This window comes from Euprymna scolopes, chromosome 30 (assembly GCF_053919585.1).
Source record: "Euprymna scolopes isolate OS-2025 chromosome 30, ASM5391958v1, whole genome shotgun sequence".
NCBI lineage: Eukaryota > Metazoa > Mollusca > Cephalopoda > Sepiida > Sepiolidae > Euprymna > Euprymna scolopes.
The window spans coordinates 31089359-31116220 of NC_136511.1; the positions used below are offsets into that span (position 1 = coordinate 31089359).

A 26862-nucleotide genomic window follows, 5' to 3' on the forward strand; every position below is an offset into this window, starting at 1 on the left:
GTAAGGGGGGGGGGGTTTAAAGTAAAGAATAAGCGTAGTAATAACTCTGTTAAAGTAAAAAAAAACGATGGTAAACTTCTCTACAAAATCGGCGACCTCCCCCCCCAAAAAATAGCGAACAAACGGGAAACTCAAAAAAAAAAAAATCAGAAAAACAAAAAGGAAAAATCAGGGGAAAAAATGATGAACGTGTTCGGAAAAACTAAAACCAAAAAAACACAGCGAAAAAAAAAATGGTATAAATAACCCTTCGATTCAGTTAAGTCCATTCCAGGGGTTTTAAGGAACTACGAAGTAAAGAAAACCCAAACCGGTGTTCTTTCGTAACTGTCCTTTGTGAACGATCCCGCAACGGTGTAAAGTGGTGGCGGGGGAAGGAGGAATTTATTAGAGAGAAAATATTTTACTTCCTCCATTGATTTTAACCGATTTTGGCAGTGAACTCTCAGCAGAAAAAATATAGGAATATACGATTATCGAGGAAGTGGAGAGGTAATAGGCTTATAACACACCTCAGATATTGTGCTGCAGTTTGTTTATATTACATTTGCATGAAATGTCTTGATTTTTAATCCTATTAAGGTTAAAATCAGAGGGGAAAATGAGTTGATTTATATATATATATATATAGGGATAAATGTACACCTATCGATACTATATTTATTAAAATTTTTATTGTGACAGTGATCAAGTGGTAAACGACACAGATTAACGACTCAAGTGTTCCTAGTTCGAATCTAGTTCATTCCATGATAATTACTTTCACTTAGGATGTTAGCAACCTTCACGTGGTCCATCCCGTAAGTACTTGACGTCTTTCTAGAAAGCATTCTGATTAGAAAAACACCAAGGAAACCTATACGAGCAATAGAATCTTTGGATTCATACGATATTATTACTGGCTTGCATCCCGGCGTCGTCTGTGAAGTAGTGGCAATCCTGTACGCTTTCGTCAATCCTATATCATTATTTTAACGTTATTTTTAAATTTCTAAAAAGAAAAAACCTTGTCGGCTTTATTATTGATGAATGTCAAACATGGATTTTAACCTCTCCTGCCCCCCCCCATTATTCTAAAACCCACAAATCGATGCTTACCACCAGTGTATTCTTCCTAATACAGTACTCGAGATGTGTTTGATCTATCTTGGTTTAATTACATTACTACAAATCGATAATAGGAATATATATATATATATATATATATATATCTGTGGAAATATATTTTATTTCCTTATAATATATACCGATCCATATTTAAGAAGCTCAATGTAATTGCAAGCATATAATGAATGAATGACAAAAGATTATATTCCAAATTTCATGATGTTGATCATCTTACAATTTACTCCTTTAATTTAGTTGGCATTTACAATTCTTGACAGCACCTGTTTTCGTAGCACAAAATCAATCTTAATTATTATATCAATCAGTGATTCAAAATGGCGCAATGTAAACATATTAAAGGTATTTACAGCTTCTCTTCCAATTTTCGGATTTTTAATCATGTCAAAACGCACTTTATTTCCTTTTGATGGATTGATTGTTGCTATTTCTTCTGATGAGTTAAGGGCAAAATAGATTCACCGTTGTAGATTAAGTTACTGCTAGGAGACAGGAGAAGTTTCTTCCCGGAACACTGCGATGAGTCCCCAACTAGAGAAGGCAATTAATCGATTTGATTGAAAATGGACGATTTTACCGACTCCAATGACAATAATATGGAAATGTGAAATATTCGTCGATCAGCATTCAATCCCGGGCAACATCGGCTCTTCCTGTTAGTATATAAACATTACAAAATGCAAATGTTTCAATCTAATACTTACCACCCCCTGTGAATTCACCCTCACTCGCCCCTGTTGCTGAAATTAAAAAAATATAATAATAATAATAATAATAATAATAATATATATATATATATATATATATATATATATATATATATATATATATATATATATATATGACAGGTTGAAAATATTCAAAAGTAAAGAATCATTGAATCCTAACAAGGGTCGTATATAGTGCTCAATCAAAAAGAGCAAATTATATTTTTTTATTTTCTTTATGCAAATAAAGTCATATCTTGCCATGATGTTCAGACCGTTTCGATCATTATTAATCTCGTAATTTTCAAATTTTTTTCTTGTCTGGTGAGATCAATACTGATCGAAACGATCGGCACAACAAGATATGACTATATTTGCATAAAGAAAATAAATATATATATATATATATATATATATATATATATATAACTGGGGATAATAGTTCGAAAGATGCAAATAATGTTTACATCATGAAATTACTGAAAAAGTCTTGATTGACGATTATCCTGAAACGTGTACAAAGGAAATGGCAGTATAAGACATTTTGAACAATAAACAAAATCATTTTTTTTTCTTTTAGTAATTCATATGACACCTTTCCTATCTCTGCTCCTCTCGTTATGAATAAAATATCAGTAGAGTCTGAGTGCAAAAATTTGGAGCATATGCACTACTTCACAATAGATTGTCGCAGAATTCATTGAAGAAATTTTAATTTTGAGAATCTTGTTTATTTTACGTCCATTACCAATGATTAAAGGTTCGCATTGGAGGTCTTAAGGCCACACTGTTATTGAGGCGGGCATTATAGACTTTCTCAACATCAACCCATAACTAATTGTCTCAGGGGTTCAAATTTAGCGAGCTAGAGGACCAGGTATTTTAGGGTATAAAACGCGGCAACCTGCTCTTCAATGTGCAATGATTTTTACCCGTGAGCAGGTGCAGAGTACTGGATGAAAATCATTTTCTTGACATCTAGTTTTCTTACTTTAGGGTAAGAGAACTTCCCCCGGAATCTTAAGATATTCCGCTGTCTTGATCTCCAGGTCAACTTCAATGAAATGAGGTGGCATGTTTTTCCCATCGCCGTTGGGGAACTATACCTTAGTGCCCCGGTTGTGGTGGTTGTTAACATTCCCTTCAGCATGGCCAGGAGGTGATTTGGCTGTAAGCGGAGGGATACACAGAATGCCATCCCACAATTCGCTTTCTTTTCCCATCTTTTTTTCGTCCGGACAACATGGGGTAAGACGTATATTTTTGTTTCTCCGTAAGTGAGAGAAGGGGGTAACCCCTCCTCAAAACTAGTTAAGGTTAGTTAGTTTTAATTATGAAAGTTAATTATCACTTGTAATTTTCTTTTGTAAAAATATTGTAATATTTTCTTGTAAAAAAATAAATAGTTAATTATATTTCTCAAATATTACCATTGTGTCGCGCGTCGTTTTTGTGCCTGCCTTAAATGTCTGCATTAAAGAACGAAGCGGGCCTGAAGACGAAGAAGGTTCCAACCAAAATGCCACCAGAGTGATCTTGAAAGAATGAAGGAGCCACACACCCACATCCAACATCTCAAGTTGGCTTTTGCTCTTGATGCTCAGACCCTAATGACTGGCCCATCGTCACATCATCATGGGGCCGTTTGTAAGGCATTTAGTGTAACACGTGGGTCGGTCACACGCCAGTGACCGACTGATCGTGTTATATCATGACAGAAAGCAGATTATTTACTGGTGTTTACTGCATGACTGGATGAGCACCAGAAGATCATTGGCAATAACTCGAGTTTCTGCGATTGAAGACTTAATCTACCACGAACTTTATCGTCTACAAAAATATGTACAGTACCACTAAGGTGTTTCAGGTGATGGCAACGGACTTCTCGCTTTACGAATGATCTTAGTTTTCTCTGTAAGAATGTGACGACGTCGTCTGTAATATGACTTTATGCTAATATCTTTCCGTACTGCATTAGAAATGGTCATTTTGGTCACATTCCGCTTTTACGCCAGTTCAACCATTGACCGTGATGGATTTGCTGCAATGTGCCGTTTCAAGCCACTAAGAAACCTTCTGGAGCGGATTTTATCACTTTCCGGACTGTGAACCTTCGTTTGGGTGTTTTGACTTTCCCTTAAGTTCACTACAACACGATAAACAGTCCTAGGATTGGAAGGAAGAGAAACAGGACAGTCCAATTCTCTACCTATATTAGAGCCAGTGTCTCTGATAATGTCAGACGTCTTATGTTCGGCGCGGAATAATTCAGCAATAACCATTCCAGGTTTCAATTCTACGCTGACATTTTTTTGTCTAATCTGGAACAACAAACTATAAAGTGTACAGCATGTAGCATTTCAGATTAATAATACCGCTTCAAAAAGCGTAAGTTACGGATTGGAATTACTATCAATTTATCGTTTACACCCTGTATACAAGTAAGATAATGTTTTTGTAGTTAGTATTTCTTTACAATTTCTCGGACAACGCCGGAAAACAGGCCCTGCTAGTACGTACACATTAGTAAAATATTCTCAATTTTAATATAAATAAGATATGTTCTTACATTTTGCAGTCGCATCGTTTGAGATATCATCGTGAGCTAAAAAGAAAAATCAAGAAAATGTGTCTATTCAGTCAAATGCGAATACAAAAATGCACTTCAATTAAAATGCATGAACAAATGCATGTGCAAACGTCCGGTACAAACATGTATACGAAAGGCAAATGTACTTCAATATATGCGAATTGTATAAATGACATACGACATAATAATTTGAAACGTGCCGATCTACAGCAATGATCTCCCAAATCACATCCTAAGATCATTCGTAGGCATTTATGCTGACGACGTTGCCATCTATGGCAACACTTCAAAAGCTGTAAATGACTCTCTCTGATTCTCTCTTCTCTGATCTTGATCACGTGGTACAATAAGAGAAACAGGTGGTCAATTGTAATGCATCTAAAACCAAGCCTCTCTCTTTGCATCATCAACGCTCTGATCTCTGTTTGACATCATTAGAAATGGATGGCTCTCGTCCTGAGGAGGCTCCATGTTTTGACAAGTTCTAGGTCCAACCTTTACTCCTGATCTAAAATGGAACACGTACATAAAATCCATTACATAAGTCGCTGGAAAAATGATAGGATCCTTCTATCGCTCCAGTAGGTATCTCACTACTATACAAGTCTCTACCTATATTACAGCCAGGTAGTCCAACATCTGAGCAGGAGATGTTAAAAATGTATTATCCTGCCTTGACAAAGTTCACAGTAGTTCATAGTTCGTAGTATAGTGGTGGATGACTCTTTCCCTTCTCTCCAACCTCTTTCCTCGCAGAAGAGACGTTGTGAATCTGTCTCTGCTTTATCGTTGTTTTCATGGCAAGTACTCCTCTAAGCTCCGATCTATGGTCCCACCTCGCCAAACTTTCACAAAAAAAACAGTTGTCTAGCTAAATGCACTATTAATAATTTCCGCCACTCTTGATCTGTGCCTAAACCTAAACGTAGATTCCATGAACAAAGTTTCTTTCTTAGAACTGCACACCTATGGAACTCTTTTCCGTTTTTCTACTTTCCAGCTGACTACAATTTGGTCGTCTTTACGTTCAATGTAAACAAGTTCTTGATGAGCCGTTCACCTTAAGTAATTCAATTTACCAAATTTCCACTACTAACGATTACTACGATATTGTCCCATTGATTACTGTACACTCATTAACCTCTATTCTTGAGTGGCTTCCGGGCCTTGATAAATGATGACTTTTATGTAAACAAAAAAAGGAATGGAAAGTTAGAGTTCATTAAACAGAATTCAAATATATCAGTAGCCTAGGCGAAAGGATATTGAAATACTTGAAACCTTCATTAATCTCTCTCTCTCTCTCTCTCTCTCTCTCTCTCTCTCTCTCTCTATATATATATATATATATATATATATATATATATATATATATATATGTTAATGGGACTTCTATAACAGATTATTTGCTTAAATACCCGACGTGCTCAACGAATTGCGTCATTTTCCATTCGTAATCATGCTTACTCGCAATATCATCTGAAGATTTTGGAGACTGTGTACGTTCATTTAAAACAACCCTCCCTTTGTAAACAAACGTGTGTTTAATAGGTTTGAACATGATAATCTCTAAAATACATACCTCATTGTATAATATAACCTTTATTTTATTTACTTTATTTACCTTTATTTTAAATAGCTGTACCCGGACACGCGTTGCTGTGGCTCAATTTTTACAAATGGAATACAAACGCAAAAAAATCAAAATGTAGTTTTTTTAATATTATGTACTCAATAGTTGTGGATACCTAAAATTGACAGAAGTTTAATGATGAGGATTTGATTTTAGTATAGAGAAGTATGTGAACACGCATTTGAAAATCTCGTAAAATAAAAATCTTAGCCGATTTTATTTTTGTATGAAAGTATAGGGGTTTATCAATAATAAATCAATGGAAAAAATGAAAAAAAAAATTAATAAATAAAAAATAAAATATACTATAAATTTACTGAATATTTTTTTTCTATCAAAAATAGTTCAAGTTTGTATTGTTTTTTTAAACTTTTCTTTATGTTGCCCTTTATTCAATAACAAAACAACAAAAATTGTCTTTTCTTTTTCAAACGTACGCTCAACCCGTCCAAATACACACACCCATACGCAAGAAGATATATATAATAAATTCCACAGCAAACAACATCGCAGCCCACAAGAGCCATACAGTCAACGAACCGGAAGTCCAAGACCTGAGACCGGTTCGTTGACTGTATGTCTCTAGTAGGCTGCGATGTTGTTTAGCTGTGGAATTTATTATATATAATCTCTCACATTTTGAAAATCATATTCCAGAATAGTTATCGATCTTTAACCCACATCCTTTCCCATTCATTCCTATATCTCAACACACTAAAATCCGCATCCGTATTTATTTACATCAAACCAAATCTTATTTTTCACAACGTTTGACGGAACCTTCTAATATTAATTTCCTGTGATAAGGAAGACGTGATATGTTCATTGCAAACTTTGATGTCGCATAAGCTGTATCTCTTAACAAGGTTTCTAGTAACTCGTAATTAGCTGACGAAAACATGCGTATGACTGTGCAGCAACATATTACTGCTTATGTAAAAATAAATAAAGAGTATATATATATATATATATATATATATATATATATATATATATATATTTATATATATATATCCCTTACTAGAAGGCAAGCTAATCTGGGCATTTCTGTTTTCGTCTTTTAATAATATTTATCTCGTGTCGGAATATCACACATTGTGGTTAAGGGTGATAATATAGACTGGAATAATAATATTATGTCAACATATTTGTAATGAGGTAGTAGTTTGAGATGTAATACGATGGAAACCTAACTTATAATTCTGCTGTTTTTAAATCTATGAAAACATTTCCTTAATCAACAGATGATTTGTTCCACGATTTGAAGCAAGGTAACCGCTTTATATTTCTTTAGTTATATATTTTTGTATTGTTCAAACTGTAAGTCAGCTTTTTAAAGTTCTAAATCTGCAATCTATGCATTTTGCTATTATACTTAAAACTTAAACTGTACATTTTTTCATTTACAAAAAAAGTGAAAACTAACCTTGAATAATATATATATATATATATATATATATATATATATATATATATATATATATATATATATGCACTTTTAAGGCTGTAAAATATATTTTACATTAACTTATTGTTCGTCAGGATACTCAAATATTATATATTGAAATTTTCTTAATACGCGGAGTTTAAAAGAAATGCGTTCTTCTTATCAGCGATAAGATATTAGCAAATGAATCTTATAGTAAACTATAAATTTGCTGCTACTGGCCTTAATTGAAATTAAAATCCAAGTAATATATATATATATATATATATATATATATATATATATATATATATATATATATATATATATGAAATAAAATGGAGGTGGAAGGACCTGGATACTCAACGTTTCGCCCGATTTATGCGGGCTTCTTCAAGAGGGATGGTCATTGACGAGAGAGTCGGAGGATTGGGGCTATATATAATGATAGGGGAGAGCAGCGTGTTTTCCTTATGTAAATTAGATGTCATATATACATGTATATACATTTTATGAGAGAAGAACTAATTAGAGTAAACTAGTGTAGTGGATTACGTCTAAAAGATATATATATATATATATATATATATATATTTATAACTACTATTTATATATATATCTATATTTCATAAAAAAGTTTTCTTACCTGCTGCTGTAAATTTTCCTTGAACCGGCATATCGTTTTGACCTAAATTGAAAATATTTGTATCATCAGCCAATTAACTATGTTAAGTATATAAAAATGAAAAATATTGATAAGAAAGAACGGAAAACGTTTTTGTATAACCATTAATCCGTTTATGATATATATATATATATATATATATATATATATATATATATATATATATATATATATATATATGATTAATGTGTAGTTTGCTTGAAGCATTCTGTGGGATAGGTATGTAGTACAGATTTAGAAGGTTGTCACAATGCGAGGAATGAAATATAGTCGTTGTTGGTAAAAGTAGACGATAACATGTGGCGATTTACAAATCAATAATACACACACATATGTTTATATATACATATATTTATTCAGAGCATGCTTTGAATCGATCTGTTACGTTCACCATTTGAAAAGGGAATTTTTTCCGAAATTTATAATGGATAGTGTCTCAGACGTAACGAGTAAGACATTTTACCTAATACAACTGAATAAATATATGTATATATAAAATATATGTATGTGCTTAATTATTTGTAAATCTCCACTTGTTCTCGTCTTCTCTCGCCAACACCGACTATATTTTATTCCTCGCATTGTGACAGCCTTCTAAATCTTTTAATATATGTATATATATATATATATGTGTGTGTGTGTGTGTGTGTGTGTGTGTGTGTGTGTGTGTGTGTGATCTAAATCACATTATCGAACATTAAATTTTCAAAGTTTTCATTTTCTTATGCTAAATTGGCAATTCAATACTTTTTATAGTTAGATATTTTCCTCTGCAGAAAAATGGTCTACTTCTTAAAACTCCACGGAATCCAGAAATAACATAAACTTAGTAAATAATAATTTGCATTACTTAGATTTCACTTGTGTATGGATGCTCTGTCTCAAATATTGAACATTTTTATCGGAATATGATTTATAGGATGTAAATATAAATATAGAGATTAATATTTGTATCACACTTTGTAAATATACATTCATATATACATATATATATACATATATGTGTGTGTGTGCGTGTATGTATATATATATATATATATATATATATATATGTATATATACGAGATGTCATCAATACTTTTCCAGTTGTTTTTGTACAGGCATTTCAAAATTGCCGTAGACTCTTGAAAATTTAATATATTATTGCAACACATTTAATGAGATGACTGACCATTTTTTATAATGTCAGATGCAAATGATACTACGGCAATGTAATTTACAAAGCTGGTGAATTTCAAAAATTCAATTTGGATGCGAGGATATTTTAGAAGAACGATATGAAACAAAATTTTGTTATATACTTGGAAAAATGCCAAAGAAACGTATGGGATGCTCCAGACTGCTTTTGGGCCATCTTGCCTGAATCGAGCATCAGTTTTTGAGTAGCATAGATTCAAGAAAGGCAGGGAGTATATGAGACATGGTGAGAGGTGAGGGAGAAGTAAGGAATCCGAAGAGCAAAACACTCGTCTATCTGAAACCACTATCAACAGTTTCCCTAAATCTTTATCTCTGCCTAAACCTAAACGCTTCTTTCTTAGAACTGCACGCCTGTAAAACTCTCTTCCGTTTTCCTGCTTTCTAGCTGACTACAATATAGTCATCTTCCAGTTCAACGTGAACAAGTTCTCGATGAGCTGTCCACTACTAACGGTTACTACGATAGTGTCTCATAGACTACCGTACACAAACCCTTATTCTTGAGTGAAAACATTATGATTCATTATACTTCTCGAATCGTCTAATAAACTCAGCACGAAATTGTAAGTTATACATTTATTTGTTTATTTTTTCGTTTTTAGTTATATAATTCCACCCAACTGTGCGTTTATTATTTTCCGTTGACTGATGACACTTATATACACATACACACATATACATGTGTGTGTAAATGCATATGCATATATATATATACATACATATATCCGAGGACCTCACTGTTACCGTCCCAGCTTGCTAGGCTATGACAGTATGGAGTGTAAAGGGTGGAGCCAGTATTGCGCTCACTGCACTCCACCTGCGCCGAAGTATACATCCCACCGCCACAAAGTAGCACAAAAAAAACAAAATAGAAAAAACGATACAAAAAATCCTTTGGTGCTTGTTACATCAACTAGCATCGGTGGTCAACCTTTGCAGTGAACTAGGGTGTTTGGTGGCACCCCATTCATTAAGCAGTCGTCTTTGAGAATACACGGCGGACTTCTCGGGAGGACAGAAGACGCAGGAGGAAGAAGCGTCAACAAGCCCCAGCCCCAAACGCAGACCAAACCCTAACCTGCAGCTGTTGCGGGCGAGATTGCTTATCTTACATTGGACTCGTCAGCCATGAGCGTGTCTGCAGAAAACGTGGACAGACCCCTTCCTAGATCTTCGTCCGCGAAGTCAAGCTATGATGTTCTTTACCATGCCAAAAAAAATAATGACTAAATCCATCATTACCCACCATCACCACCACCATTTAGCCCCTCCAAATCCCCAAGGCCTTTACATATGTATATATGCGTTTGTATATGCATGTATATCATATACATGCATATATACACACGTATATACATATGTAAATATATATACATATACACATACATATGAGGGGCATTTCAAAAGTAATGTTCATATACTTGTATTCCGCCCGAATGGATCAGAGCGAATTGCAAATTGTATTGTTAAGATCACTGAACTTATGCAATCATGACCTGAATGCTTCATCTCTCTCTTGCAGATATTGTCAGTGGGAGCCTAAGAAAACTACCCCTGTAATGGGCGTGTGTCAGAAGCAGACATATGCCATTGAATTTTTGGAAAATGTGCATCGAAACTAATGGTGTTTACTCATCCTCATCTTTGGTGTTTACTCATCCTCATAACTCTTCAACTTTTCGAGTTAAAATAAAGAAAATTTCCTTTTCGAACGACCTTCATACATACATAAATACATATGATGATGTTCGTTCATCGTTTTCGAAGATTGCCATGATTATGCAATTGTTTAGTGGGTTCGAAGATGGCTTGCTATACCGATTTGAGCTCCAAAGTATCTCCTGTGTGCACTGAACCTGCAGTCTGCAGTAAAGGTGCTGAATACTGTTTTTTTTTTTTCTAATGGTACGTGTTCACTTTCGTTCTTGAATACGTGCGGGTTCAACAGTTGCAGCCCCTTTGTGGCTTGTGGCACACCAGTTAGTTTTTCCCACGAGTTAGAATACAAGCCGAAGTGTTCGAGGAAGGCTGCCAGACTTTCCTTAAACCGTTTCCTGTGTTCTCCTGAGATTTTTTTTGCCTACCATAAAAGAGTTGTTTTAGGAATCTTAAATCATGAATGCGGCATGTATACATACATACACATATACACATGTATATGTACAAGCATGTATATATGTATATATATGTGTGTGTGTATATATGTATATATATGAAACATGTATATATACATGTATATATATGTATATACATGAAACATGTATATATACATAATATATATGTATATATACATGTATATATATGAAACAAATAAAATGATGAAAATGCGTATATGAATAAAAATAAAAAATATGAATAAAAGTTTAAAACTATTTTTCATGACATTGTTTTTAATCTGCTAGTATATATATAAATATATATATATGTGTGTGTGTGTGTGTGTGTGTGTGTGTGTGGTTCTTACCAAGTGATGTAAATTTTCCCTGCATCGGCATATCTTCCTGACCTAAAATGAAAAACAAACATCTATTTAACATAACTTGTTAACATAAATACACAAATGGTATTCGGCAAAAGTTCAAAGTAAATTATTTTTTGCTTTACATAGAAATCAAATTAGAAAACACGAGATTACACACTTAAAAAGATCTCTCGATTCGAGTGAAGAAAATAAAGGGGCAGTGTGTGGCATCCGGTAAAATACCCCATTCCTATCAAAAGCAAAATAAGTTTGTGTCCCCAATAATAATAATGCAGTAAACAGGGCTAGGGGGGATAAGGAAATATTAAGGTCTTATGCACGATATGAAAAGAAACTGTAATCTCAGGTTGAGTTGCATTCCAGAACTTATAGGAGCAACTGGACTCAAAGAATTTCAAAATCTACCTGGAAAATATAATTGGTTAAATAAGTGCGATTCAAACAATTACATCTAAACGGACGGTTAGAATCTTTATAATATCTCTCGGGAGGAATATGCGAGATAGCAGGTGTATGTCTGGCATCCGGTAGAATATCCCATCCCCAGCTTTCAAAAAATGATCAGAAAATTAGAAAAAAATCAAAGTAAGTCGTGTAAGTAATAAAAAAAAAAAGCCGCAGTGTCTACAACAAGGTTGCCAACACGACTCGAAAACGTCAACCACCTGCTTTTTATGAATGGCCGCAAGCTGCATGATTTATTAAAAAAGATAACAGATAAATATCTGGGCAAATTTACCACAGTCAAAATATGCGTGGATTTAAACTGATATAATTTAAAGATCAAAATATGGGTTTATTAAAATTATATCTACAGACTTGAAATTTGGTATCTAGGATATTCAGACACATGGAAACCTTTTTAATCGGTTTTTATCCGGAAAAAGAGGCTCCTAAGGAGTCAAAATTCAAAAAATGATGCTTCGTGATCATCGGAGTTTTACCTGTTACCGTTTCACAAGATTTTAAAACAATTTTTAAGGATCTTAGCGACCTGGTCTTATGGTTAACTTTCATGGTACTTGACTCACTGTCTTAAGGTTTTAGTTTCGATCTCAGCTAGAGCATTTTTTCTTTCCTTTGCTTTTTTACTTACAAGAAGTAAACGGTTTAGAAAAATAATACCGGCATGCAAATGTCTTCGTTACTGTATGAATATATATATTAACATTTATTCGTATTTGACGACCAGGCAACGCCGGGCGGCCTGCTAGTATATCTATAAGAGTGTGTGTGGGGGGTGAGGACAACTCTTAACCTATGTATAATCTAATAATTTTTGATCTACAGGCTTGAAATTTGCTGCAGACCAGATGAATAGAGTTCCACAAGCAGGCAGTTTTAGGAAATAAGTTTTCTTTATGGAATCCACGTGTGGCATATACTCTTCATTTTGTTGCGAGGGAAAATCATTAGGAAAATCTTAAGGGTTAGTTTATTACGACTCGCCTTAGGCGCCCCTATCAGGGAGTTGAATAAAGTAGAAGAGATTATCTTATGGATGGATTCCGATGTGACCCGATTAAAATATGTTGAATCAAAATATGACCTTTAAGCTTACAGGACCTAAATATTGGCTTAAAGCGTTAATTTGCATACAAGGAGAATTGCTCCGGTAAGAAAGACAGATTTGAGAAACCAACAGGACGAGATGAGAGAACGCATGCAAGTTAAGAAGTCATGCGCATTACGTCAGTAAAAAGAATTTCTGTCAATTAACATTTGAATTATACTTACTCAGAGATGTAAAATGTCCGGGCATATTTTCATGACCTAAAAGACGGAAGAAAATAAAATGTATTTTCTCTTGTAAGAAATTATAAAATTACAGGTCGAAACGATAAAATTGTCGCCATAGAAAAGATGACATAGTTCCATTTCCGTTTGATGAAAACTGGTTTTCTTTTTGTTACAGACTATCCTCTAGTCGTCCAGTTGTGTACAAATCCTATCATGGCTAAAAATAACACAATGTTCAACGAGCAAGATCGGATATGTGACGCTATACAACTCATGCTCTCTACCGATCTAAGTTATGACAACAGGACCATTGCCAGCACGCTCAAACTGTATCGCTGGATTGACACGAAAAACAGGGACGTTCCTAGGGTAATTAAAACAAAGTTTCCGGATGCGCTTATAGTATTTGGTATGGTTTCAAGTGGGGGGCCACCCCATGCTGCCTCAGATCTTAGAAGTCGGCTTAAAAGTCAACACCAAAATGTACCTGGATATTCCAAAGAGTGTGGTGACCCTCTGGGGCAATCAGGTGGCCGCTGGCATACCCTAGATGTGGAAACAGGGTGGCGCCGGCTTGAGAAGGAGTGCTACGACTTTGTATCCTTCTCTCACTGCCCCTCTCTTCCCCCGAGTTGAACCCGCTGGACTGCGTCATTAGGTCATACATCGAGAGCATCACCAAAATGTCCTCCCACAACACCAAAGCCAGCCTTATCGCTGCCATCCACCGAGCTCCTGCCGGCGTTTGTGAAAAAGGTATGCTCCCAGTTCCGGACCCGTGGTGATTAAGGCAAAGATGGCTACATTGAATAGATGTCAGATCTACTACATAATCAAGTTATCTGAATTAATTTTTTTCAATAAAAGTTTAAAAATAAATCTGTATTGTTGTTTTTTTTTTTAGGGCGACACTTTTATCGTTTAAAGCTGTATTGTGTTTGGGTCGTTATATTTATCAGCATTGTAACAGGAGATTAAGAATTTGAGAAATAAATTATGGCGGAGGATAAGGTATTAAATATTAATTGTTAAATATAAGAAGGTTTGGAATACAGGTGAATTATTATATTAAGAAATAAAAGCATTGAGAATTAGATTGTGTTTAAATATAAAATATGGAAAAATTTAAGTTGAGGAGATTGAAACACGGAACTTTAAAATAAAGAATTTGAATATAGGCTTACTTAGGGATGTAAAAAGTCCGGGAATATTTTCGTTACCTAAAGGACAGAAAAAATAAAATTAATATATTTTTCATTGAACGCGCTCTCTGGTATAGGTATCTCAGGCAACAAGCCTGAACATTGTCCAACCCGAAATTCTGGTGGCGAGGCCTGAGAGGGTGGACTTTCTACATGATACACAGGTGGGACACTTCAGTCTGACAGGTATTGAACCAGTTGCTGGTTCTATACCTGTCAGGTTGATTTTCAAGATCGTATTCTTGACCGGTTCTTTTTATCTAGATCTCCAAGCAACCGAAGCATCAAATAGAACCATCCTGCAACATTACAAGGAATGTAATGACGAAGAATAAGGTTTTAAGTATTAAAAATATTATTTTTTGTAATTCGGGTGAATTAATGTATCAAGAATTAAAATCATTGGATATTAGATTTATTGATGTTAAAATAATAAAATGTTAATATAAAAATGTGGAAAAAATCGAAGAGATTAAAGCAAGGAAATTTAAAACGGAGAATTTAAGTATAGGCTTACTTAGGGATGTAAAATGTCCTGGCATATTTTCATTACCTAAAATACAGAAAAAAAGAAAATTAATCTATTTTCTTATTTCAACAGATTCTATTAGATTATTTATATTATGTAGATTTAAATTAAGGCATTTATACAACTTTACTGTGAAAAAAAATCTTTCTTAAAAAAAAAAATATTGTTCTTAACCTCTATAAACGTTTCATGTTTTAAAAATTCTATTTTGCTACATTGACAAACAAAAATTATATTTCGATATATTAACTCACTCATTGAAAACTTATATTAATACATTACACTTATATTTTGTTACATTTTTTTATTCAATAAATGTTTCGATTTTCATATATTTTGTGTTATTTATTTTGTTATTATATTTTACGTTATCGTAAACACTTGTTCATATTTGAGGTTTACATAATGGCCGCTAGATATCATTTCTCTTTCGAAGAACAGGGGTCGATAACTCGTCTCTGTTGCTAATATGTTACGCCTATTAATCGACATGAAATAGGGTTTGTTAAAATATCAAATTTTAACATGAAAAATTAAATGATAGGGTTTTACTACATTGTATTAAAAATATTTGGACATTAAATAACACGGTTGAATTAATAGAAATTCAAAATATTTTATATTAAATATTAAATGTCGAGCATGAAAATATAGACGATTGAACGTCTGTGAGATAAAAACATGAATTTAGAAGACAAGGGGTTTAAATGTGGACTTACTCAGCGAGGTAAAATGGCCGGGCATATTTTCGTTACCTAAAAGACAGAAAAATAGAATTAATATATTTTATACTTTTATGAATCTGTAAGATACTATGCGTTACTCAGATTTTAAGTTTATTGATTGATATTAAAAAATGCGAGGATCGTTAAAATATTAAATTAAAACAGGAGGTATTAAATTATAGTGAAAGATAAGACATTAAATATTCTAGTTAAAAATGGGTGAACATTTATAATAAAGGTGAATTTTAGAATTTGCAAACATTGGGTATTAAATATTAAATTTGGAAATATAGTGTATAGAAGTATGAAAAGATTAATGTCTGGGGATTTAAAACCTAAATTTAGAATGCGAAGTATTTAAATATACACTTACTCAATGATGTAAAATGTCCGGGCATATTTTCGTTACCTAGAAGAGAGAAAAAAATTAAATAAATGAATTCTTTTTATTAGATGTTTTTGTTAGATAAAGCATGGAGCATTGGAAAGCGTTGAGTAAAACATGAAACGGATTATAGGTTCTTAATTTGAATAAGTTGGGATAAGGTACGCATGCTTAAAATGTACATGAAAAAATATGTAGATGCATTAAATAATAGGAAGTTAAAATGGTGAGGAATTAGATTATAGGAGGTTAAAGTGTAGATTAAATTATAGGGAGTTTAAATGTAGATTAATTATATTATAGGAGGTTAAAAAAATAGATGCATTAAATTATAGGGGGTTTAAATGAAAATTAATTATATTATAGGAGGTTAAAAAAGAGATACATTAAATTATAGGGGGTTTAAATGTAGATAAATTGTATTATAAAGGGTTAAAAAAGAGATGCATTAAATTATAGGGGGTTTAAATGTAGATCAATTATATTATAGGAGGTTAAAAAGAGATGCATTAAATTATAAAGGGTTTAAATGTAGATCAATTATATTATAGATGGTTAAAATGAAGATTAATTAAATTATAGGAGGTTAAAAAAGAGATGCATTAAATTATGGGAGGTTAAAATGTAAATGAATTAGATTATAAGAGGTTTAAATGTAGATTAATTTAATTATAGGAGGTTCAAATGTAGATTAATGAATTATAGGAGGTTCAAATGTAAATATATTAAATAATGGGGGATTATAATGTAAATATATTACATTACAGGGGATTAAAAAATATATAAATTTTATTATGGATGATTTAAATGTAAATTTAATTATATGGAATTAAAACAGGGACCTCAAAATATGGTGGATTAAAATAGGGACTCACTCGGTGCTCTAAAATTCTCAAAAATATTTTCATTACCTAAAATAATTGTGTTTGCTTTTTGAAAGTCACTTATTAAAGATAATGTATTGCTTGTATGAGAAATTAAATGCAACACTTTACATACTGTTACTAAGTATGCGACTATTATATGAACTTTAGATATAGGTATGAAATTACTGATGGAGGTGGCATATTAAATTATTGTGGTTTAAAATATGTGAACATTTATAATAAACATAGTTGATTAATATATGAAGAAATAAAGCATTGGTATTAGATTATGTGATGTGGAAACAATATAAAAATATTGAAGGATTAAAATCTACAGGATTAAAACCTGAAACTTAAATACGTAGATGTGAAATGTCGGCTTACTTAGAGAGGTAAAATGACCGGGAATATTTTCGTTACCTAAAAGACAGAAAAAATAAAATTAAATATATTTTCTTTTTTGGGTGGGTTCATTAGACCTTTTGTTTTACTCAGATTTGAATTTCGACGTACGCGTTTATTAATCAACATTAAAACAATGAATGATGAAATTATAGTAGCAGGTGAAACATTAAATATTCCAATAAAAATATGGGAACATTTATAACACGGTTGAATTAATTTTGGTTTTAATTTGAGAAGATTAACACATTTTATATTTAATAGTGAATTTTGAAATGACGGCTATAAAAATATGAAAGGATTAAAGTTTGGGGGATTAAGACATTAATCTTATAACGTGGAAGATTTAATTATAAGTTTTTCAAAGATGTAAAATGTCCGGCCATATTTTCCTTACCCAAAAGAAAGGAAAAATAATATTGATGCATTATTTTTTATTAAATAGACTTAATAATATGTAACATTTAGATTTAAAGTTAAAAATAATAATTAATTAATCAACCTTATTAGAATAGAAAATTATAATAAAGAGGATTAAATTATAGTGAAAAATAGATTAGAATATTAACAAACACATTTAATTAATATATCGAAAATAATATAGAATATAACACAGTTAATTAATATATCGAAAATAATATCGAATATAACACCATTAATTAATATATCGAAAATAATATCGAATATAACACAGTTAATTAATATATCGAAAATAATATCGAATATAACACAGTAAATTAATATTTCGAAAATAATATAGAATATAACACAGTTAATTAATATATCGAAAATAATATCGAATATAACACAGTTAATTAATATATCGAAAATAATATAGAATATAACACAGTAAATAATTATATCGAAAATAATATCGAATATAACACAATTAATTAATACATCGAAAATAATATCGAATATAACACAGTTAATTAATATATCGAAAATAATATCGAATATAACACAGTTAATTTATATATCGAAAATAATATTGAATATAACACAGTTAATTAATATATCGAAAATAATATCGAATATAACACAATTAATTAATATATCGAAAATAATATTGAATATAACACAGTTAATTAATACATCGAAAATAATATCGAATATAACACAGTTAATTAATATATCGAAAATAATATCGAATATTACACAGTTAATTAATATATCGAAAATAATATCGAATATAACACAGTTAATTAATATATCGAAAATAATATCGAATATAACACAATTAATTAATATATCGAAAATAATATTGAATATAACACAGTTAATTAATATATCGAAAATAATATCGAATATAACACAGTTAATTAATATATCGAAAATAATATTGAATATAACACAGTTAATTAATATATCGAAAATAATATCGAATATAACACACTTAATTAATATATCGAAAATAATATCGAATATAACACAGTTAATTAATATATCGAAAATAATATCGAATATAACACAATTAATTAATATATCGAAAATAATATCGAATATAACACAGTTAATTAATATATCAAAAATAATATCGAATATAACACAGTTAATTAATATATCGAAAATAATATCGAATATAACACAGTTAATTAATATATCGAAAATAATATCGAATATAACACAGTTAATTAATATATCGAAAATAATATCGAATATAACACAGTTAATTTATATATCGAAAATAATATCGAATATAACACAGTTAATTAATATATCGAAAATAATATCGAATATAACACAGTTAATTAATATATCGAAAATAATATCGAATATAACACAGTTAATTAATATATCGAAAATAATATCGAATATTACACAGTTAATTAATATATCGAAAATAATATAGAATATAACACAATTAATTAATATATCGAAAATAATATCGAATATAACAGTTAATTAATATATCAAAAATAATATCGAATATAACACACTTAATTAATATATCGAAAATAATATCGAATATAACACAGTTAATTAATATATCGAAAATAATATCGAATATAACACAATTAATTAATATATCGAAAATAATATCGAATATAACACAGTTAATTAATATATCAAAAATAATATCGAATATAACACAGTTAATTAATATATCGAAAATAATATCGAATATAACACAGTTAATTAATATATCGAAAATAATATCGAATATAACACAGTTAATTAATATATCGAAAATAATATCGAATATAACACAGTTAATTTATATATCGAAAATAATATCGAATATAACACCATTAATTAATATATCGAAAATAATATCGAATATAACACAGTTAATTAATATATCGAAAATAATATCGAATATAACACAATTAATTAATATATCGAAAATAATATCGAATATAACACAATTAATTAATATATCGAAAATAATATCGAATATAACACAGTTAATTAATATATCAAAAATAATATCGAATATAACACAGTTAATTAATATATCGAAAATAATATCGAATATAACACAGTTAATTAATATATCGAAAATAATATCGAATATAACACAGTTAATTAATATATCGAAAATAATATCGAATATAACACAGTTAATTTATATATCGAAAATAATATCGAATATAACACCATTAATTAATATATCGAAAATAATATCGAATATAACACAGTTAATTAATATATCGAAAATAATATCGAATATAACACAATTAATTAATATATCGAAAATAATATCGAATATAACACAATTAATTAATATATCGAAAATAATATCGAATATAACACAGTTAATTAATATATCAAAAATACAAACATTTGATTTTACATATTAAATGTTTAAATATGGAGTTTAAAAATGGAAAGATTAAATTTCTTAAAATTTAAAAAACGGACCGAATAATTTAATATAAGGAAAATAAAAGAAAGTTTAAATGTGTAATGATAATATATAATGGATAATATTTATTATTTTAAACTAGCAGGGGCACCTGAACTTGCTCGAACGTAAAATACGCTTAAATATGATATTTTAATTTATGCAAATATCGTAATCATTATTACAGAGTCAATTATCTATTGAATATTATACTGTACCTAATACACCGTACTGCTTTCAAAAGTTTTAAAATATGACTTGGGTGTCATCAGAATCTAAACTAAAGCAATTAGCACTCCAGTCGCGTTTCCTACGGGTTGAGCTATCAACAGATAGATAAAGATTTGTAGTAAAGCCAATTTAAACTAAGAATCAATTTGTGCATGGGCAAAAGTTATAAAAAATCTGTCAACAGTTGAAATGAACATTTTGCATTTTAACTTGCCGACATTTTTGTACGCGTTATTCATCCATCCAAACAAAGATTTTACTTATTTTCTTGCTGTATGAGTTTCTGTTTATTTCAGTATTTTGTGACACGTAGTTTAAAAGTTTATTAGTTACATTTTTTACACGGATACACACGCATATACACATCAATTGGTTTGTTTATATAGATAAACACGATTTACATTGCGTATAAAAACTCAAATTATATAGAATTATAACAGATTAATTATATGAACAATTTAAACTATAAACCGATAAAAATATGAACGGAATAATATCTGAGTTGCTAGAATTAGTTAGATATAACATGGAGATTACGTTCTCATAATTCAAACATAATGAATTCAAATGGATAAATTATTTGAAATTAAAAAGGGGATACATGAAATATGATTCGATTAAAATATAGTAAATTAAAATATAGATTATCTTATGGGTTCTTTTAATGTGATCGGGTTATAAAATGATTGGAATAAAGCTTAAATTATCACAGATTTAAACATGGACTTACTCAGTGATGTAAAATGGCCGGGCATATTTTCGTTACCTAAAAAAACAGAAAGAAAAAAAATTTGATGAATTCTCTTTATTGGACGGATTTATTAATCGTATGTATTTTTTTTTTTACACAGTGATCACCACTTATCAAGGCCCGGAAGCCACTCAGGGATAAGGGTTATTGCAAGTACATTACGTTAGTGTGGAGATTTGATGGAGTGTTTACTTAAGGGGGCGGTTCATTAGGAATTTGTTAACATTAGACTTGAAGACATCCAAGTTGTAGTCCAGAGGGAAGCAGGCAGACGGAACAGAGTTCCACAGGCGTGCAGTTCTAAGAAAGAAGCTTTGTTCATGGAATCCGCGTTTTGATTTATGCACAGATATAGAGTGGGGGAAATTTTTCACAGTGGATTCAGCTAGACGGGTGTTTTTCGTGAAAGATTGGCGAGGGGGGACCAGGGATTGGAGTTCAGACGAGCACCTGCCATGTATTAGGGTTTAAGTTAGAAACGGTTATCAATCAGCATTATGATTGGGATGATTGAAATCTGAATCTGATCTGAATTTGATGTACTTGATCTAACTTTTTTTCAGTCAAGAAAGGGATAATTTGTACAGTTTTATTTCACCCAGTGACTCAATCATGATAAATTTTGGGAAGCCTAAGTCGGTTGCAGAATCTGAATCGGATAAATAACTTTTGGATTTTTTAAAAGAGAAAGCCATGATTAAGTTTTGATTTTCATTGGCCCTATGCCCCATCATCCACCACGAAGTTTAATTACGGTAACTCATTCGCCTTGGATAAAAACGGGGGTATAATACCAATGTGCTTGTGCCAAGAAAAAATTTGATCCTCTGCCAAATTCCGGGTTTTGTTTGGCTCAATAATCTAACAGGAGTTATCAGTTCTTTCTCTTAACACAATTGACCCTTAGCCCCTGCTTTCTAGCTCATATAATATAAAAGGTTGGAAAGTGTTCCACAAGAGCAGATTGGATAATACAGTGGGGAGAAAAATAACTATATGAGCGAGGGCATGTTGGGACGAGCCGATTGGTTAGATCGAGGCCTATCCGACAGTCCGTCAGTCCAAATAAGGGTCAAAGTGATGTTGCAAGCGACTGACCATTCTGTTCTGTCATCAATGACTTCTCAACCACCAGGGTTCCATTTGATGCCCTACGGCTCGCCATCTATGGCCAACAAGTGTCCTCATTCAGAAAGTCTTACCCGTCTACAGATTATTATGAATCATTGGATTATATGATAATGAAATATTGCGCGTTGATAAACGAGGAATTATAATATGTCGTTAAAATAGAGGGAATAATCATGACGGGATTATTGCATAGAATATGAGAATATTTAAGGTAAAAATATAGGAATTTACACTCGGGGACTTTAAGGAGAGAGAATAAAAATGTTTGCCGTTCATATAGGAGAGATTAAAATATTGGTTATTAAAATACGTAAAATTGAAATATAAGATACAAAAACTCAGAGCTATAATAAAAGAAAAGCAGATTAATATAATTACGACTGAAAATAATGACAGATTAAAATATGAACGGATTCATATCCGAAGTGCTGCAATATTTAAAATAAAACATGGAGCGCTGATATAATAATTTTAACAAATTAAAATACGACTAAATAAAGGGCGGGAAAATAAGAGTATTAAAGTTTATGTGCGAAATATCGTTGTATTACGTATTATAGTATTAAAGTATAAAGAATTATATTGATGCAATCATCAGTAATCTGTTTAAAAGCTGTGGAATTAAAACATCGAGTTTACATATGAAGAATTGAAATATGAACTTACTCAGTGATGTAAAATGACCTGGCATATTTTCGTTACCTAAAAAATATAAAAACATTAAATGAATGTCTTCTTCTCTGGTAAGAATCCTTTATTAATGTTTTATAAAAGTTTAATATGAGATTAAGACGTGACGAATTAATTATAATCATAATATGAGATTAAGACGTGACGAATTAATTATAATCATAATATGAGATTAAGACGTGACGAATTATTTATGAAAAAAAAACAGAAAACAAAAATTATGTAAAAATTTTAATCACGAGTAAAGTAATACATCCAGAATAAAACACTGCATATTTATTTATCTGAAGGCTGTTATCCTCATCATCATAGCTGTTGTGGTTTTACTACGTTTCGGCCAACTATTCCTCTGGCCTTCTTCAGGTGGTTGTTAAGCGCGACGGGAAAAGAATTTTGAGTCTCTTAACTGTATACTCAGGATTTGTTGGCCCAAAACGTGGTGAGACAAAACAACTACGGAAAGCAGTAATTACTGGGGATACAGTTTACTATAAAAGGCAGTAACTACTGGGGATACAGGTAACTATGAAAGGCAGTATTTACTGGGGATACAGTTAACTATAGAAAGCAGTAATTACTGGAGATACAGTTACTATGAAAGGCGGTAATTACTAGGAATACAGTTAACTATAAAAGGCAGTAACTACTGGTGATACATTTAACTATGAAAGACAGTAATTACTGGGGATACAGTTAACTATGGAAGGCAGTGATTACTGGGAATACAGTTTACTGTGAAAAGCAGTAATTACTGGGAATACAGTTAACTATGGAAAGCAGTAATTACTGGGGATACAGTTAACTATGGAAGGCTGTACTTACTGGTGATACATTTAACTATGAAAGGCAGTAATTACTGGGGATATATTTAACTATGGAAGGCAGTATGTACTGGGGTAAGAGTTAAGAGACTTAGCACTCCTATCCTGTCGCGGTTAACCGACTGAAGAAAGCCAGAGGAATAGTTGACCAAAAACGTGGAGAGACAACAGCAACTATGACGATTAGGGTAACAGTCCGCAAATTAATAAATATATAAATTACTCATCTAAAAAGATCCAATAAAATACATAAACACTGTGTATATTATATGGCGTTGGAATATAACATATATACATGAGAAAGAATTAAAGCCGGAGAGATTAAAACCCGACTCCAAAAAATTAAAATTTTAAAAATTTAACACATTCAATTCTGCAAGGCAGATATATCAGCGCTAGCAACATAGCGAAAAAGATATATCGGCGCTAGCAACATAGCTAAAAAGATATATCGGCGTTAGCAACATAGCTAAAAAGATATATCGGCGTTAGCAACATAGTGAAAAAGATATATCGGCGCTAGCAACATAGCTAAAAAGATATATCGGCCCTAGCAACATAGCTAAAAAGATATATCGGCGCTAGCAACATAGTGAAAAAGATATATCGGCGCTAGCAACATAGTGAAAAAGATATATCGGCGCTAGCAACATAGCGAAAAAGATATATCGGCGCTAGCAACATAGCGAAAAAGTTATATCGGCGTTAGCAACGTATCTAAAAAGATATATCGGCGCTAGCAACATAGCTAAAAAGATATATCGGCGCTAGCAACATAACTAAAAATATATATCGGCGCTAGCAACGTATCTAAAAAGATATATCGGCGCTAGCAACATAGCTAAAAAGATATATCGGCGCTAGCAACATAGCTAAAAATATATATCAGCGCTAGCAACGTATCTAAAAAGATATATCGGCGCTAGCAACATAGCGAAAAAGATATATCGGCGCTAGCAACATAGCTAAAAAGATATATAGGCCCTAGCAACATAGCTAAAAATATATATCGGCGCTAGCAACATAGCTAAAAAGATATATCGGCCCTAGCAACATAGCTAAAAAGATATATCGGCGCTAGCAACATAGCTAAAAAGATATATCGGCCCTAGCAACATAGCTAGAAAGATATATCGGCCCTAGCAACATAGCTAGAAAGATATATCGGCCCTAGCAACATAGCTAAAAAGATATATCAGCGCTTGCAACATAGCTAAAAAGATATATCGGCGCTAGCAACATAGCTAGAAAGATATATCGGCGCTAGCAACATAGCTAAAAAGATATATCGGCGCTAACAACATAGCTAGAAAGATATATCGGCCCTAGCAACGTAGCTAGAAAGATATATCGGCGCTAAAAACGTAGCTAAAAAACGACTTGGCTAAAATTTCGGACTTCTAATAATACATTATCAAATAATTTTGCTAATTGCCTCTTTCCTTTTTTGCTAATTATTGTTTAATTGGACTAGGGTTCAAACGGTCAAATAGTGGCTTACTCAGTGATGTAAAATGGCCGGGCATATGTTCGTTACCTAAAAGGCAGAAATGAATATCATTTTATTAGATGTTCTTCTTACACAACGCATGAAGCATGGGAATTTTTTGGATAAAACATATAGCTGGTTATAGGCTTTAATTGGAATAAGACGGAATAAAATATTTGTGATTAAAATGTACATGAATTAGAAGGTATATGCTTTAAATTACAGAAGGTTAAAATATAGATGCATTTAATTAAAGTAGATAAAAATATACATGCCTTCAATTATAGGAGGTTAAATATAGATGTCTTAAATTATAGGAGGTTAAAATGTAGATGCATTAAATTATAGGAGGCTAAAATACAGATGCCTTAAATTAAAGGCTGTTAAAATATAAATGTATTTAATTATAGGAGATTAAAATTTAGATGCTTTAATTTATAGGAGATTAAATTGTAAATGCTTTAAATTATAGGAGGTTAAAATATAAATGTATTTAATTATAGGAGATTAAAATTTAGATGCTTTAATTTATAGGAGATTAAATTGTAAATGCTTTAAATTATAGGAGGTTAAAATATAAATGTATTTAATTATAGGAGATTAAAATTTAGATGCTTTAATTTATAGGAGATTAAATTGTAAATGCTTTAAATTATAGGAGGTTAAAATATAAATGTATTTAATTATAGGAGATTAAAATTTAGATGCTTTAATTTATAGGAGATTAAATTGTAAATGCTTTAAATTATAGGAGGTTAAATATATATCCATTAAATTATAGAAGGTTAAAATATAGATGCATTAAATGTTTTGAAATTAAAATATGAATATATTTTATAATGGGGGATTATAATGTAAATAAATTACATTATAGGCAATTAAAATATAAATTTTATTTTGGATTATTTAAATGTAAATTAATTAAATTATGTGGAATGAAAACATGGACCACAAAATTTTGTAGATGTTAATATTGACTCACTCAACGCTCTAAGATTCTCGTTAACTAAAATAATTGCGTTTGCTTTTTACAGGGCACTTCTCACGGATATAATATATTGCTTAGATTAGACATAAAATTCAATAGTTTATATATTGGCAATGAGTATGCAACTACTGTACAAATATGCACTTTAAATATAGAGAGGAAATTATTATCAAAGACGACATATTAAAATATTTTGGTTTAAAAATATATGAAAAT

At 31.2% G+C, this 26862-nt stretch overlaps 1 protein-coding gene across 50 annotated transcripts in view; it reads right to left on the reverse strand.

The window, feature by feature from the left end:
• LOC145254558 (uncharacterized) overlaps positions 1-26862 on the reverse strand; it is a 170533-nt gene that overhangs the window by 6914 nt on the left and 136757 nt on the right. For 24 of the 50 annotated variants that reach the window (XM_080113127.1, XM_080113128.1, XM_080113126.1 and 21 more), the window contains 13 exons: positions 25671-25706; positions 23325-23360; positions 21507-21542; positions 17680-17715; positions 16418-16453; positions 16039-16074; positions 15308-15343; positions 14773-14808; positions 13586-13621; positions 11831-11872; positions 8128-8169; positions 4402-4437; positions 1830-1865 (listed from right to left, as the gene is read on the reverse strand). In XM_080113127.1, coding sequence (XP_079969253.1) covers positions 1830-1865; positions 4402-4437; positions 8128-8169; positions 11831-11872; positions 13586-13621; positions 14773-14808; positions 15308-15343; positions 16039-16074; positions 16418-16453; positions 17680-17715; positions 21507-21542; positions 23325-23360; positions 25671-25706 — 480 coding nt within the window. The remainder of the gene's footprint in view (positions 1-1829; positions 1866-4401; positions 4438-8127; positions 8170-11830; positions 11873-13585; positions 13622-14772; positions 14809-15307; positions 15344-16038; positions 16075-16417; positions 16454-17679; positions 17716-21506; positions 21543-23324; positions 23361-25670; positions 25707-26862) is intronic. The other 26 variants (XM_080113141.1, XM_080113143.1, XM_080113140.1 and 23 more) reach the window with 3 other exon arrangements.